Source organism: Chiloscyllium punctatum, chromosome 9 (assembly GCF_047496795.1).
Source record: "Chiloscyllium punctatum isolate Juve2018m chromosome 9, sChiPun1.3, whole genome shotgun sequence".
Classification (NCBI taxonomy): Eukaryota; Metazoa; Chordata; class Chondrichthyes; order Orectolobiformes; family Hemiscylliidae; genus Chiloscyllium; species Chiloscyllium punctatum.
Genome location: NC_092747.1, coordinates 38,224,495 through 38,238,073, shown reverse-complemented (window position 1 = coordinate 38,238,073; position 13,579 = coordinate 38,224,495). Strand labels below are relative to the sequence as shown.

General features: G+C 37.3%; 1 protein-coding gene across 3 annotated transcripts in view; it reads right to left on the bottom strand.

The window, feature by feature from the left end:
• Nucleotides 1-3,719: 3,719 nt before the first annotated feature.
• katnal1 (katanin p60 subunit A-like 1) overlaps nucleotides 3,720-13,579 on the bottom strand; it is a 47,618-nt gene continuing 37,758 nt past the window's right edge. For all 3 annotated transcript variants that reach the window (XM_072577266.1, XM_072577267.1, XM_072577268.1), the window contains exons 7-11: nucleotides 11,202-11,360; nucleotides 10,233-10,359; nucleotides 8,091-8,225; nucleotides 7,729-7,855; nucleotides 3,720-6,016 (exon numbers count right to left, since the gene is read on the bottom strand). In XM_072577266.1, the coding sequence (XP_072433367.1) occupies nucleotides 5,818-6,016; nucleotides 7,729-7,855; nucleotides 8,091-8,225; nucleotides 10,233-10,359; nucleotides 11,202-11,360 (747 nt within the window). In that variant the 3' untranslated portion in view covers nucleotides 3,720-5,817. The remainder of the gene's footprint in view (nucleotides 6,017-7,728; nucleotides 7,856-8,090; nucleotides 8,226-10,232; nucleotides 10,360-11,201; nucleotides 11,361-13,579) is intronic.

Sequence of the window (13,579 nt, the reverse complement as noted above, 5' to 3'; positions counted from 1 at the left end):
ATTTTATTCAGCTTGATCTTGAGTGGAAATGTTGCATCATTTACCTGACATTCCGTTCTATTTACTTCAATGGAATATAGTAAGGCATATCTAAAAGGCTACTAATATATTCTCACTCACTTTGTGTTTCCACTGTTAACAGATTTCTACCCCAACACCAATTTTCATGGATCTTTTATTTTAAAATTAATTTAGATATTTAATTAATCTCAAGTTAGCATGGCATTGTGATATTTAATAATCTGAGAAACACCTTTTTAGACCAGAATGCCAAACTTCAGCCAAGGATTTAATTTTTTTGCATGCAAGGATTACAACAGTTAATTTGTAATAGCTGTACTGCAAGATAGATCAAATTGTTGTTTAATACTGCCCTCTATAGTCACACTATCAACTTCTCAACCTGTTTTCAGAAACCTCACATGATCGCAGACTTAATGCTGAAGTAAAACAGAAAATGCTGGCTATTTCAGCAGGTGTCAGCATTTGTGGTAAGAGAAACAAGAGTTAATGCCTCGAGTCTGATATGACTTCTTCAGAAGCTAACATACATAGGAACATAAAACTTGGGAGTAGGCATAGATCATTCAGTCACAGATTCATACAACACAAACAGACCCTTCAATCCACACAGACCAGACGTACAAATCTGACCTAGTCCCATTTGCCAGCATTTGACCCATATCCCTCTAAACCCTTCTTATTCATGTACCCACCCACATGCCTTTCAATGTTGTAATTGTACCTGCCTCCACACCCACTTCTACTTCCACTGGCAACTCGTTCCATACAGAAAGTTACCCCTCAGATTCTTTTTAAATCTTTCACCTCTCACCTTAAACCTATTCCATTTAGTTTTGGACTAAAGTCCTTTAAGTCTTGTCAATTATTCAATAGGATTAGTGCTGTTTGATTGTAGTTTGAACTCTACTTTGTTCACTCTCTCCCAGAACCCTTTACTTCCTTGTCTATAAAAAAAATCAATCCAATTCAGCCTTTAATAAATGCAATGACCAAGCCTTCACTGCAATCTAAAAAAGATATTTCCACACGATTAATCATCCTCCAAGATAAAAATAGTCCTCACATCCACTGGGAGATACCTTCTATTTAAACAGTGCCCCATAATTCTGGTCTTGTCAACAAGAGGAACCATCTTCCTAATATTTACCCTTTCAAGTCTCCTCAGGATTTTATATGCTTCAATAAGATTACCTCTCATCCTTCTAAACTCATAGGGTATTGGCCCAACCTAGACTCATCAGGTTTTGCAGCATGAAAAGAGGTCAGCAAGCACCTATCACTCTCATCTCATTTGCCAGCACATGCCCATGGCATTGTATGCTATGGCATTTGAAGTGTTCAACTAAATATTTTTCAACTTTTGTGAGGATTCCCACCTCTATCCTCTTTTCAGGTTCCCATTCCAGATGGCTCACACCTGGATGCAATTTGTTTTCAAGCTGCTTCTAAACATAAATCTATAGCACTTGATATTTGACCCTTCTATTAGAGGTAAAATGTGTTCCTATGCCTCTCAATTTTGTACACCTCAATAGACCACCACCCACAACCCCAACCCCCTGCTGTAGCCTTATGTATTTCCAGGAAAATCACCCTTGCTATCTAATCTCCTTTCTTAGCAGAAATACTCTAGCCCATGCAATATCTTAGTGAATCTTGTATGCACTAGTGCAATAGTCCAATAGATCAGTGACAAAAAAAACTGTACACACCACTCCAGCTGTGACCAAACATTATATATAGTTCTATTACAACCTCCCTGATTTTGTACTCAATGCCTTGAACAATAAAGACAAAATCCTATATGGCTTTTCAGCCACTTCATCTAGATGTCCTCTTGCCTTTCAGGTTCTATGGATATGCACACTAAGGTCTCTCTGATTCACTGTGTTTCCAAGGGTCCTACCCTTCACTATTTACATCATTTGTCTACCCTTCATTCGTCCTCTCAAAATGTATCACCTCAAACTTGTCAAGATTAAGTTCCATTTGGCACTGTTCTGTCCACTTGACCAAGCCATCTCAATCATCCTGTAGTCTAAGGGTTTCCCCCTCACTAGTTACCACACAATCAATTTTCAGGTCATTGGCAAACTTTTTGCTCATACCTCCTACATACATTTCTAGATCATTAATGTACACTATGAAAAGGAAGTCAGCACTGACTCCTACAGTTATCTAGTAGAAACATGCTTCCCATCACGAAAGAAACCTTCAACCTCTGCACCTCTTGACACAAGGCCAACTTTGGTTCCAATTTGCCAAATTTCCTGGAATCCCATATCCTCTTACCCTCTTGACTCATCTCCAATGCGTGATTGATCTTAACGCCTTACTGAGGCCTTTGTAGACCTTGCCTGTATATTAATTTATACGTCTTGTCACCCTCGAAAAATTCAGATTTGTTATGCATTAACTCCTTTCGATAAAGTCACCCTTCCTGAATAATGGTATATTAACTGTCCTTCAGTCTCTGTTGCATCTCCCGTGGCCAAAAGGGATTTGAAGATTAATGTTTGAACCCTGGAATCAGGCCCTTCCCCATCCCTTACTTACCTCCCAGAGCAGCCAGGGATTGAACTCTGGCTTTGGGGATCTATCCACTTTTAAGCCTGCTAAAACTATTTCCTTCAAGCTAATTTCTTCAAGTATAACACAGTTCCCCCAAGTACCAAAGCCTCAGCATCCCTGTGGGAAGCTAAGCCAAGTGCCTCAAGAGTTCCTGTGGTAATGTCCTTACCTCGATGCCAGAAGGTTCAGGTTCAATTCTCACCTGCTCCAGAAGTATACCACATCTGAACAGTTTGATAGAAAGTATCTATTACAGTCATACTCCCTGCTTTTTAATACCTATTCCTTCTTTATAGTGAATACAGACACAAAGTAATTTCAAACCTCATCCACATCTTCCAACTCCACACAAAAAGCCACTTGGGTCTATTAAAGGCCTTAGTCTTTCTTTAATTATCCTTTTTTTCCTCTAATATGTTTATAAAATACCTGTGGAATTTCCTTTTTTTAAATGCACCAGTGTTTTTCTCATTCTAGCTCTAAGTTCTTTCAATTTCTGCTTAAGTTAATTCCCTACAAATCACTTTGAACACTGGTGTCAGCACAGTTCAGGTAAAAACCATCCCATAGCACTTGATCTCCTGGACCAAGAGGTATGGGTTCAAGTCCCATCTGCTCCGGAGGTGTGTGTTAACATCTCTGAACAGGTTGATTAGAAAACTAGGTTTAAAAATAAAATTCATGAGTCTCAGATTCTCTACCTAATCTCTAACAAGCCATCCAGCTATAATCGAACTACTCCAAAGTCTGGAAAAAAAGGAATGAAACTGAATAGACTACTCGGCATCTACGAAGGTACTAGAAATGGCAACAGCATGCCTCGCTCTGTTTCCTCTGCAAAATCCTCCTTACTAACACCTGGGGACCTGTGTCAAAGACTGTTCAGATAACATGACATAGTCATTTCTCTCAGAATAAAGTCTTAATGCCTGAGCCCATCATGGTTCATATGGCCTGTCCCACTTACAAGGTAGATTCATCACAAGTGGGAGTACAGTGGCAGTATCAGCAAAAAGCTATTAATTCAACAATGTAGATTGACTAAACAGACTGATCAGAATTATCCCATTATTCCCAGAGATTTCACAACAACTAAGAAAGAAACTTTATTTAGAATTGTTCCATAACAGCAGGATAAAACATAAATAATATGCAAAAGTAATACAATTGCTCTTACCAAAATAGTACATAAAACATTTACAATGACAATATAAAATGACAAAACAACAGCATCCCTTTTTCTATAAAGTCTTTTATTACAAAAAGTGCAAGTACTAAAAGAATGCTCATAACTAAACATTAACACTGAATTAGCGATGCATTCAGCACTATTCAAGAGAGCCAAAACTGACACTTCCTTTTCAGTCTGAATGCTGAAAGAATCAACTAACTTACAGAACATACCAAATTTCAACTGATACAAGATATTCTGGTCTATTTATCCTTCTTTAACAAACACAGTAAAATAATAGAAAAAATGAAATGCTTCCATAAATACTGATGTTTCAATACATTCTACTGTACATCCAGAGATGGATTAGTCACAATTAGCTTTCCATATTGCTACCATGTAGACAGACTAACTCAGTAAGGGTTAATAGGACTGTTTACTTCTGCACTAGTATTGCAGCTGCATGACAAGAAAATTTCGTTTAAAAGTAGTAGTTTGTTTCCTGCTTTATATGTTAGAAATAAATTTAATTCGCACTTCTTGTATTAAAAGTGTAATGTGATATCTGAATCTGTTCTGGGACTATTCATAAATTAGTAGCATTGCGGTAAATGATTAACTGATCATAATGATGCATATGAAAGCAAAATTATTAACACAGAAAAGACAACTAAATTACTCTGAAGATTAAAAACTTGCACAGAAGTAGTGTTATGTGCCTTTATGTTCCCTTTTCAAAGAAAAATAAAAGTTATACCTTTGGTAAAAGAGTAGCCAAGATTATTTTTTAATCTAGACAGGCAACTGAAAATGGAGATAGGGCTTTGTAATGGGAGGTGGGACATAAGCAGATCAATCTAATAGCATGCTGAATGGCACAGCTAATAACCAAAATATCAAAACTAAAATAAAGCTTTCGAAAGCATAGGATAGGTTTGGGTAGAGTAGACCATCTTCTCAGCTTTTTGCCAATTTTCCTCTTTATACAAAGTCACATTGATGAGCAGTTTCTTCTCCTGCTGCTAAGATATGCAATGTGACATTAGGATTTTAGAGCAAATTGATGCTTATAACTCAAGGAGGCTTTGTAATTTGAAATGTGCCATTTTGAATGAATTTTAAAAAGGATTCAAATCATGTAACATTTAAATATCAGCATGCATGCCCTGGGTTCTTAAACAGAATAAAAATTTCATTGGAACAAATCAGATAATCGCATACCATACTGAAGGTAGAGAAAAATAAAGAATAATAGAAGCTTTCGTCATTTTTCACAGAACTTAAACTCTTCAGAGAAGTATTAATAATTCTGAAAATATATTACTGTCTGTAACCCAATATTTCAAATTATGTCCATGTACACAAGAGCCTGATTATGACTTGACTATTACATACAATATTCATCCCAATCAGTAGATATTGAATTTTGCAGTGTTCCTATCAAGCTACTTTAAAACAAAAGTTCCTTAAAAAGTGAAACTTCTTAAAATTTCTCCTAATGGATAAATAGATTGCTATAATTTTGTGAACTATGGTTGTTGAATACATAGCCCATAAAATCTAAGTAGTTAAGCAACATGGTTTTTTTCCAAATTTGGCAGCTAAACCAAGTAGTTCCATTACTATGATGTACCATATCACTTAACTTTATACATTTCAACTATCTAATAAAGGAATGCTTCTGACAATAAATATAGTAAAGAGAGAGAATGAGATGTATTCAATGTAGCGGTTTTATCTTTAAAATACTAAATAATCATCTGACCAACAATACGTACCGGGTGGGGGAATCCTATTTTCTTACTAACAGGTTAATACATCAAATAATTTGAAATGACTTCATCTTTCCCAAATGTGTCAGATTAGTTTAGTAGTGTATTAAAGTGCTTTGCAAGAGTCAAGATTGCTGTAAAGTTGATTCTCAAGGCTCAAATTGATCATGTCTTGTCTTTAAGAACCAAATGTGCAAAAATAATCTTCATATCCTACGACTTTACGCAGTACACATTACTCAAAACCTTCCATTTTATGAAGTATACTACATAAATTAGTTACACTGAACCAAACTCAGCCATCCATGTTGCATACTTTTCAAGATCTGATGCAGAAACTGATTTGGAGATTTTCTTAAGAGACAATTCAAAATCATCCATGGTTACAGGCATTTGCAATTCTTCTTTGGACAAAGCTTTGATTTCTTCTGGAGACAGGCCTTGAATGCGACGTCGCATTGCCATCATGGAAGCATCTCTAAAAGCAATTAAAGCAGTAATTGTAGAATTAAATCTTTAAGTAAGATTTCTATCATGCATCAGATTCTTTGTTTCAATCCACAATTACACTGTTCATCAGCTTGGATACATCCTTCATTATTGACCTCTTCATGATCAATCAATGAATGTGGTCAAACTAGCCTACAAGAACAATCTGTGATCTAATTGTCTGACTACATTCCTAGGAAGTGTCTTAGCCCAGTTCCTACATTAAAATGCAAGGTAACATTAAAGTTAAATTCAAGGGATTTAAGTTTGATTGTTGATGCAGGAATTCATATTGACTTTCAAAATGGAGTACATTTGTGTTAAGATTTGTGACTTGGGTGCCACTTGTTATGGTTGCTGTACATTTGCTGAGCCGGGATGTTGATTTGCAAACATTTCGGCCCCTGCCCAGATGACACCTTTAGAGTTTTGGAGCCTCCTGTGAAGTGCTACTGTACTGTTGCTTCTGGAATTTACTTTGCTTCGTTTCTGCTGCTTTCAGTGGCAGGTATATTGGGTCCAGGTCTATATGCTTGAAGATGGAGTCTGTGGTAGAGTGCGATGCTTCTAGAAATTCTCTGGGTGTCCTATGTTTAGCTTGTCCTATGATCATTGTGTGGAATTTGTGGTTCTTGTCATCTGTGTATTACTACTAGAAATAACTGGTCATGGGGTTTCATGGTTCACTGTTCTGTGTTCTTTGCACCATCACATCCAAGAATGGGAGTCGATTGTCGATTTCCTCCTTTCTCGTAAATAATCCCTGTGAGTATGGTGTTGATAGTCTGGTGTGTGTTCTCTATTTCTGATCTCTTAAGGATAACAAAAAATGTCATCTACGTATCTGATCCAGAGTTTGTGCTGGATTTGTGGTAGGGATGTTTGTTCCAATCTTTGCACCACTAAACACCAGGGCCAGCTGTGCCTGGTAGCCATACACACAGATGAAAAGGACCACAAATTCAACTGGGACAACACAACAATCAGAGGACAAGAATCATGTAGAATCATACAATCCCTACGTTGTGGAAACTGGTCTTTCAGCCCAACAAGTTCACACCGATCCTCCAAAGAGTAATACACCCAAATCCATTCCCCTAATATTATGTTACATTTACCCCAGACTAATCCACCTAAGGCACACATTCCTGAACACTATGGGCAAGTTAGTATGGCCAATTCACCTAACCTGCATATCTTTTACTGCAGGAGGAAACCACAGCACCTGGAGGAAACCCACGCAGACACAGGGAGAACGTGCAAACTCGATACAGACAGACAGTCGCTCAAGGCGAGAATCAAACCCAGGTCCCTAGCACTGTGAGGCAGTAGTGCTAACCACTAGACCACTGTGCTAAACATAGGACAGCCAGAGAATTTCTAGAAGCATGGCACTCAGCCACCGAAATCATCAACAAGCACATAGATCCAATATACCGGCCACTGCAACAAACAACCAGAACCGACAACAGGAAATAGCAGAAACAGAACCAAATAAATTCCAGAAGGCACAGTACAGTAGCTCTTCACAGGAGGCTCCAAAGCACTGAAGATGTCACCTGGACAGGGAACGAAATATCTGCAAATCAACTTCTCAGCTCAGCGAACATACCCACAAGCACAGAATACACTATTGTTTCTAAAGTTTCTAGGCCACCCTTTATACCATCATTTTATCTTAGATTCATTAAAAATACTTACCTGCAAACATTTGTGATGTCTGCGCCAGAATAACCTTCCATCTTCTCAGCAATAACTGTAACATCAACACCGAGAGCAACATCTACTCCACGGAGATTTATTTTCAGTAGTTCTGCCCTCCCACGTGCTGTTAAAAAAGAAGAGAAAATGACAAGGTAATTCCAAAACATAACTAAAACAGATTATATTTTTCCTATTTCTTGTCAATAAAGCTCAGGCATTAGCTTTTGAAGATTATAATCTTCAGTTATACGTGCACCAATTACAAAATAATCACAAATTTGCCTTTGAAAATACACTGAACATGTATCTATTCACAAATGACTTCACTTGTGCCATTAACAGCATTCAAGATCTTGTACCTGTGGGCAATGAAATGTATACTCTTTTTTCCAATCTCCTCCTCAAAGCTTCATCTATATCCCATGGGAAATTTGTGGCAGCCAATACCATTACCATTTTGGAGGGATCATCATTATCTGAAGCACCCCCTACACCTGCAAATGAAAATATTAAACGTCTTTATCTTAGTGTCACAGAAAAGAATTTTCAACATTTTTCTCATCACAAAATACAGCAAGCATCAATTTAATCTAAGCTAGCCAAATATATCAAATAGTTTAGGTTTTTCCTTTGGTCAGAGCGAAAATAAGTGTGCATGTTTAATAGATCGGTTTTAATGTACATAAAGACCCTTTCCAAGTAACTGCACTCAACAATAGTTCATGATCTTTCAATGCTAGGTTAATCAATAAATCAGGTGTTAATGTAGAGGAGTGGGGAAAAGAAAATTCCATGGCTTGCAGTTGCTCTGTCATAATGTTTATTTTGTTGCACACCAACTCAATTTCTAAGTAATGAACCCACTGCCTTTCTCCCTTCACTTTTAAGGCAATCAAAAATTGCGAATGTTGCAACTCTGAATAAATTTACTTTGACAAGCACCAGCACAGAAAAGACTCTTAAAGCCAATACTGGATGATGTCAAGTGCAAACCTTGCCCAACTTATGTTATTTATTAAGTAATTTAAGACCACAAGACACAGGAGCAGATTTAAGCCAATCAGCCCATTAAGTCTGTACTACTATTCAATAATTCATGGCTGATCTGATAATCTCCACTTCCACTTTCTTCCACTTTTCCCAAAGATCCTCTATTTCCCCTTGCTAACTGAAAAGCCAGATCTCAGTCTTCAATAATGACCTGCAGCTATAACCACCTGCAAAGAATTCCATAGATTCACCATACACAGAAGAACTTCCTCCTCCTGTCTTAAATTGACAACCTCTGATTGTGCCGTCTAGCCCGAGACATTCCCACAGGGAAAAGAAATCTTTCTGCATATACCTTGTCAAGGTCCTAAGAATCATGTATGTTTCAAAAAGATCAAATTTCTTTCTAAACTTCAATGCGTACAAGCAAAATTGCTCAACCTAAGAAGATCCCTCCATATTTGGAATCAGTCCAGTGAACCTTCTCTGGATTGCCTTCAATAAAGTATATCTTTCCTTAGATAATGGGATCAAAATTGTTCACTGTATTCCAACTGTGGTCTAACTAGTGCCCAATATGTTTTTAGGGAGACCTCCCTACTGTTATGCACTATTCCCTTTAAAAGAGACTAACAGTCCATTTGTCTTCCCTATTACCTACTGGAGTCATTTGGTATTTTTTTCCTGAATTATGCAAAGAGACTCCAAATTGCTTTGTACTGTAGTTTCTATTTTTTTCTCTACTTAAATAATCAGTTCCTCTTATCCTTCCTGCCAAAATGCATAACCTCACATTTTTCCACATTATACTACATCTGCCAAGCTTATATCTACTTACCTTAACTCTGCAGAGGAGAATACATCAATTAATGACGGCTGATAGTTAATTGTCACACTAACCATAAATTTTAAAGGAGGCAGGTTGACTGATTTATTAAGGCAGAACCCTGAGAAGTGTACCACATAAATGATTGTTATCTATTTTGCCGAGTAAAACTGGTACAGGTCCACTTCTTATGGTAATGTCTTGACCAGGGTCAACCAGCCTGGTTAAAACTTATGCAATACTTGGCAACAAAACAATCAGTTAACAATTTTCGTGGAAATGCCTCTACAAATTAGAGTCTACTTGCTAAACAATGAACACTCCTCTCCTAAAGTATAAATATTGTTGTTTTCCTTTTTTTGGGCACTTCTTACAAAATGTTCTGATGAATGCATGACAAAAAGGTTCAATGAAATGTATCTTTTTTACAATACTCTAGTTCACTACGACCAAATGTCTATAAAACAATGAAACAAATAATATGCAATTTTGTTTCAGCTCTATCCAGTGAACAAGACCAGTAGTAAAATTACTAAAGTCAGGGAGAAAAAAAAATCAAGCATACAGACAGGCTTATCTGAGTGGGGCTATTTCAGAAGGTTGAAGGTGTGATAATAATACTTAAGTTTTTTTTTTATTTATGTGCAGTTCATTTACGAATGCCTTTAACAGACAGGAAACGTACCATCCATCTGAATGAGTAGCTCTGACTTGACTCTACGGCTGGCTTCATGCTCATCAGATGTACCCCTGCGACTACAGATTGAATCAATTTCATCTATAAATATAGTTGTTGGAGCATAAAATCGGGCCTGAAGGGTGGGTGGGGGGGGGGGGGGGGGGAAAGAGAGAAACCATATCTTAAATATCCACTTTAATAGGTTTATATATCAACCAAAAGAACACCACTTGCTGATAATACAAACAATACAATCTAGCATTCCCTCGTTACAAATGAGAATAAAACAAAATCCATACGCAGCCTAAATAAATGGGCCGAACTGTACATACTCTAAGTAATCTTCTAACATTTATAACACACCACTTATGCAAATGGCCTAATTAGAATGTTTAATTAGACACATTATTTAGGCTATGTTTAATTCAGTTTTGTTTTCAAATTCCACTCATTCCCAATTTATCACTGAGCTGCTTATGATCAGTACTTTCCATTAAGATAATAGTTGGTCAAAGCTATGGGATATCATATGGTAATGCTGGTCTTTTACATGGACTTTGTGGAGTGTATAAATTACAAAACTTTGTTTTCAGTACAGAATGAGACAGTCAAACCAAACAAAGTAAAACAGTAGTAGCAGCATTGAACTAACTATTTGCCAAACAAATAGGACAACCTTACACAATGAGAATCCTGCATCCAAAATCATGATGAAAAATGCAATGTTATCTTTTGGGTTCTATATTAATTTTCACATACAATCATAGCAATGTGGATAGACCTGGCCTTACATTTTCATGTTTGGGACTGGAAGGACAACTGTCAAGGTGGCAGGGGTAGTAGAGAATAGAATTAAGTCATGTGACTAACCCTGCTTTTCTCGAAATTACAAATATTCCTTTTCACATCAAATTTGTTCTTTACATATATAACATCAAGAAACCAAATAGAAAATACATAAGCAATTTTACTTACCATTTCAAATAACAAACGAACCAATTTTTCGGACTCTCCCCTGTACTTTGAAGTTAATGTGGAAGAGGACACATTAAAGAAAGTTGTTCCACACTCTGTAGCCACAGCCTTAGCTAGCATGGTTTTGCCAGTGCCTGGTGGTCCAACCATTAAGACACCCTGGAATATGAAAAGTATTAGTAGAATTTCACTTCAAATTCTATTCCAAATTTGAAGAATATTCAGAATAGCAAAGTTCTCCTCTAGCTCATTATACTCTTGAATGGGAGACAAGCTCGAAATAATGTCAGAATTTTGTAAATCTAGATTCCTTCTTTGTTGAAGTTGTATACAAACAATTTATGTACATCAGCCTTTGCCCTTCAACTCTTGGGAGGTTTAAGTTATGGGAACGTTATTCCTTGAAAGTCATACTGCCAAGATGATCATTTCTCAATCCAGATTGTCACCTTTACTGGCTTGTCCAGAGGGACTAGCATCTCCAAGCAACAGCAAGAACAGACAAATGCAACAGCATAGTCTTTGAAGCAAAGTAGGTCACAAAGCGATATGAAGGACTTCACATGAAGCAATTATACAAAAGAAATCCAGTCTTTCACATCAACCTTCTTCCTGTACAATCTTTAAAATCTACAGGCTGCAAGACGGTATTCCATGCAGCTACTGAAGAAACCTGGAGTCTTGCCCAGTCCAGCACCTGCTCCACTATCAGTAAGGGAACCAACAAGTAATTATTAGACCCATCAGTAATATAAGCAAGGGATCCAACATTGGGATTTGGTAGCCCCAGTACTAAGTTAGTGTCATACTGTCGTGAACAAAAAAAAAGTGGAATGCTACCAACTGATTTCTACGCCAAGGACAAAGATCGTTAGACTACGTAAATAACCAGCAAGTATAACAGTAAATGTCATTTTTAACAGAGAAACATAAAAAACATGAACAGTGTAGGCCAAATCAGCATTTATGGCCTGCTCTGCCATTCAATATGATCATAGCTGATCATCCAACTCAGTGCCCGGTTTCCATTTTCTCCCACCCCATAGTAACTGATTTGGAGAGGTCGGTGTTGGACTGGGGTGTACGAAGTTAAAAATCACAACACCAGGTTATAGTCCAACAGGTTTAATTGGAAGCATTAGCTTTCAGAGCACTGCTCCTTCATCAGATGGTTGAGGAGTATAAGATTGTAAGACAGAATTTATAGCAAAGATTTACAGTGTGATGTAACTGAAATTATATATTGAAAAAGACCTGGATTGTTTGTTGTGTGTCTCATTTTTTTGAATTACCATGTTGGTTTCGGTTCTTTCATATGTAAATTGCAAAACTTTTTTTGTCAGCCCAGATAATGCATTGAAGATGTGAGCTGCCCTATGTGAGACTATCTGTGCCACAATGGTCAGACTGACTCTAATCTAAAAAAACAGATTTGAAGAATCTTACATAGATTCACATCGAGTCTCACACAGGGCAGCTCACACCTGACATGCATTATCTGGGCCGACATGACACCAATTTTTAAAGTTCACTTGAGAATGTAATTTTTTTTAAAGTTTTGCAATTTGCGTATGAAAGAACTGAAATCAACATGGTAATTCAAAAAAAAAATGAGACTTAAACAATCCAGGTCTTTTTCAATATATAATTTCAGTTACATCACACTGTAAACTTTTACTATAAATTCTGTGTCTTATGATCTTATACTCCACAACCACCTGATGAAGGAGCAATGCTCCGAAGCGAATGCTTCCAAATAAACCTGTTGGACTATAACCTGCTGTTGTGTGATTTTTAAACTTTGTATACCCACTGATGCCTTTAATAGTGAGAAATATATTCAACTCCTTTTTGAAACTATTCAATGTTTTGGCCTCAACTGCATTTTGTGGCAGTGAATTCCATGGGGGGGGCTCACTATTCTGAAGCAATTTCTCCCCATCGGAGTCCTAAATGGCCTTAACCTTGAAACTGCGACCCTTGATTCTGGACATCAGGAGTACCTTTCCTCCGCTTAACCGGTCTAGTCTTGCTAGAATTGATAGGTTTCTACAAGATTCCTCATTTTCCTTCCTCAGGTAAGGAGACCAAAACTGCTCTCAATACTATAGGTGTGGTCTCACCAAGGCAGTGCAAGGCCTACTGCTCTTGCACTCTAATTTTCTCACTATGAAGACCATCATAACATTTGCCTTCTGCACTGCCTGCTACACCATGCTTCCTCAGTGACTGGTGTATGGGGGCACCAAGGTCTCATTACATCTTCCCACTTTCTCAATCTAATTGTCATTTAGATAACAATTTGCACTCCCATTCAAGATGTAGTGGATAACATTCTCATTTTTAAATCAGACATTGAGTGTTAAAGACCTACTCCA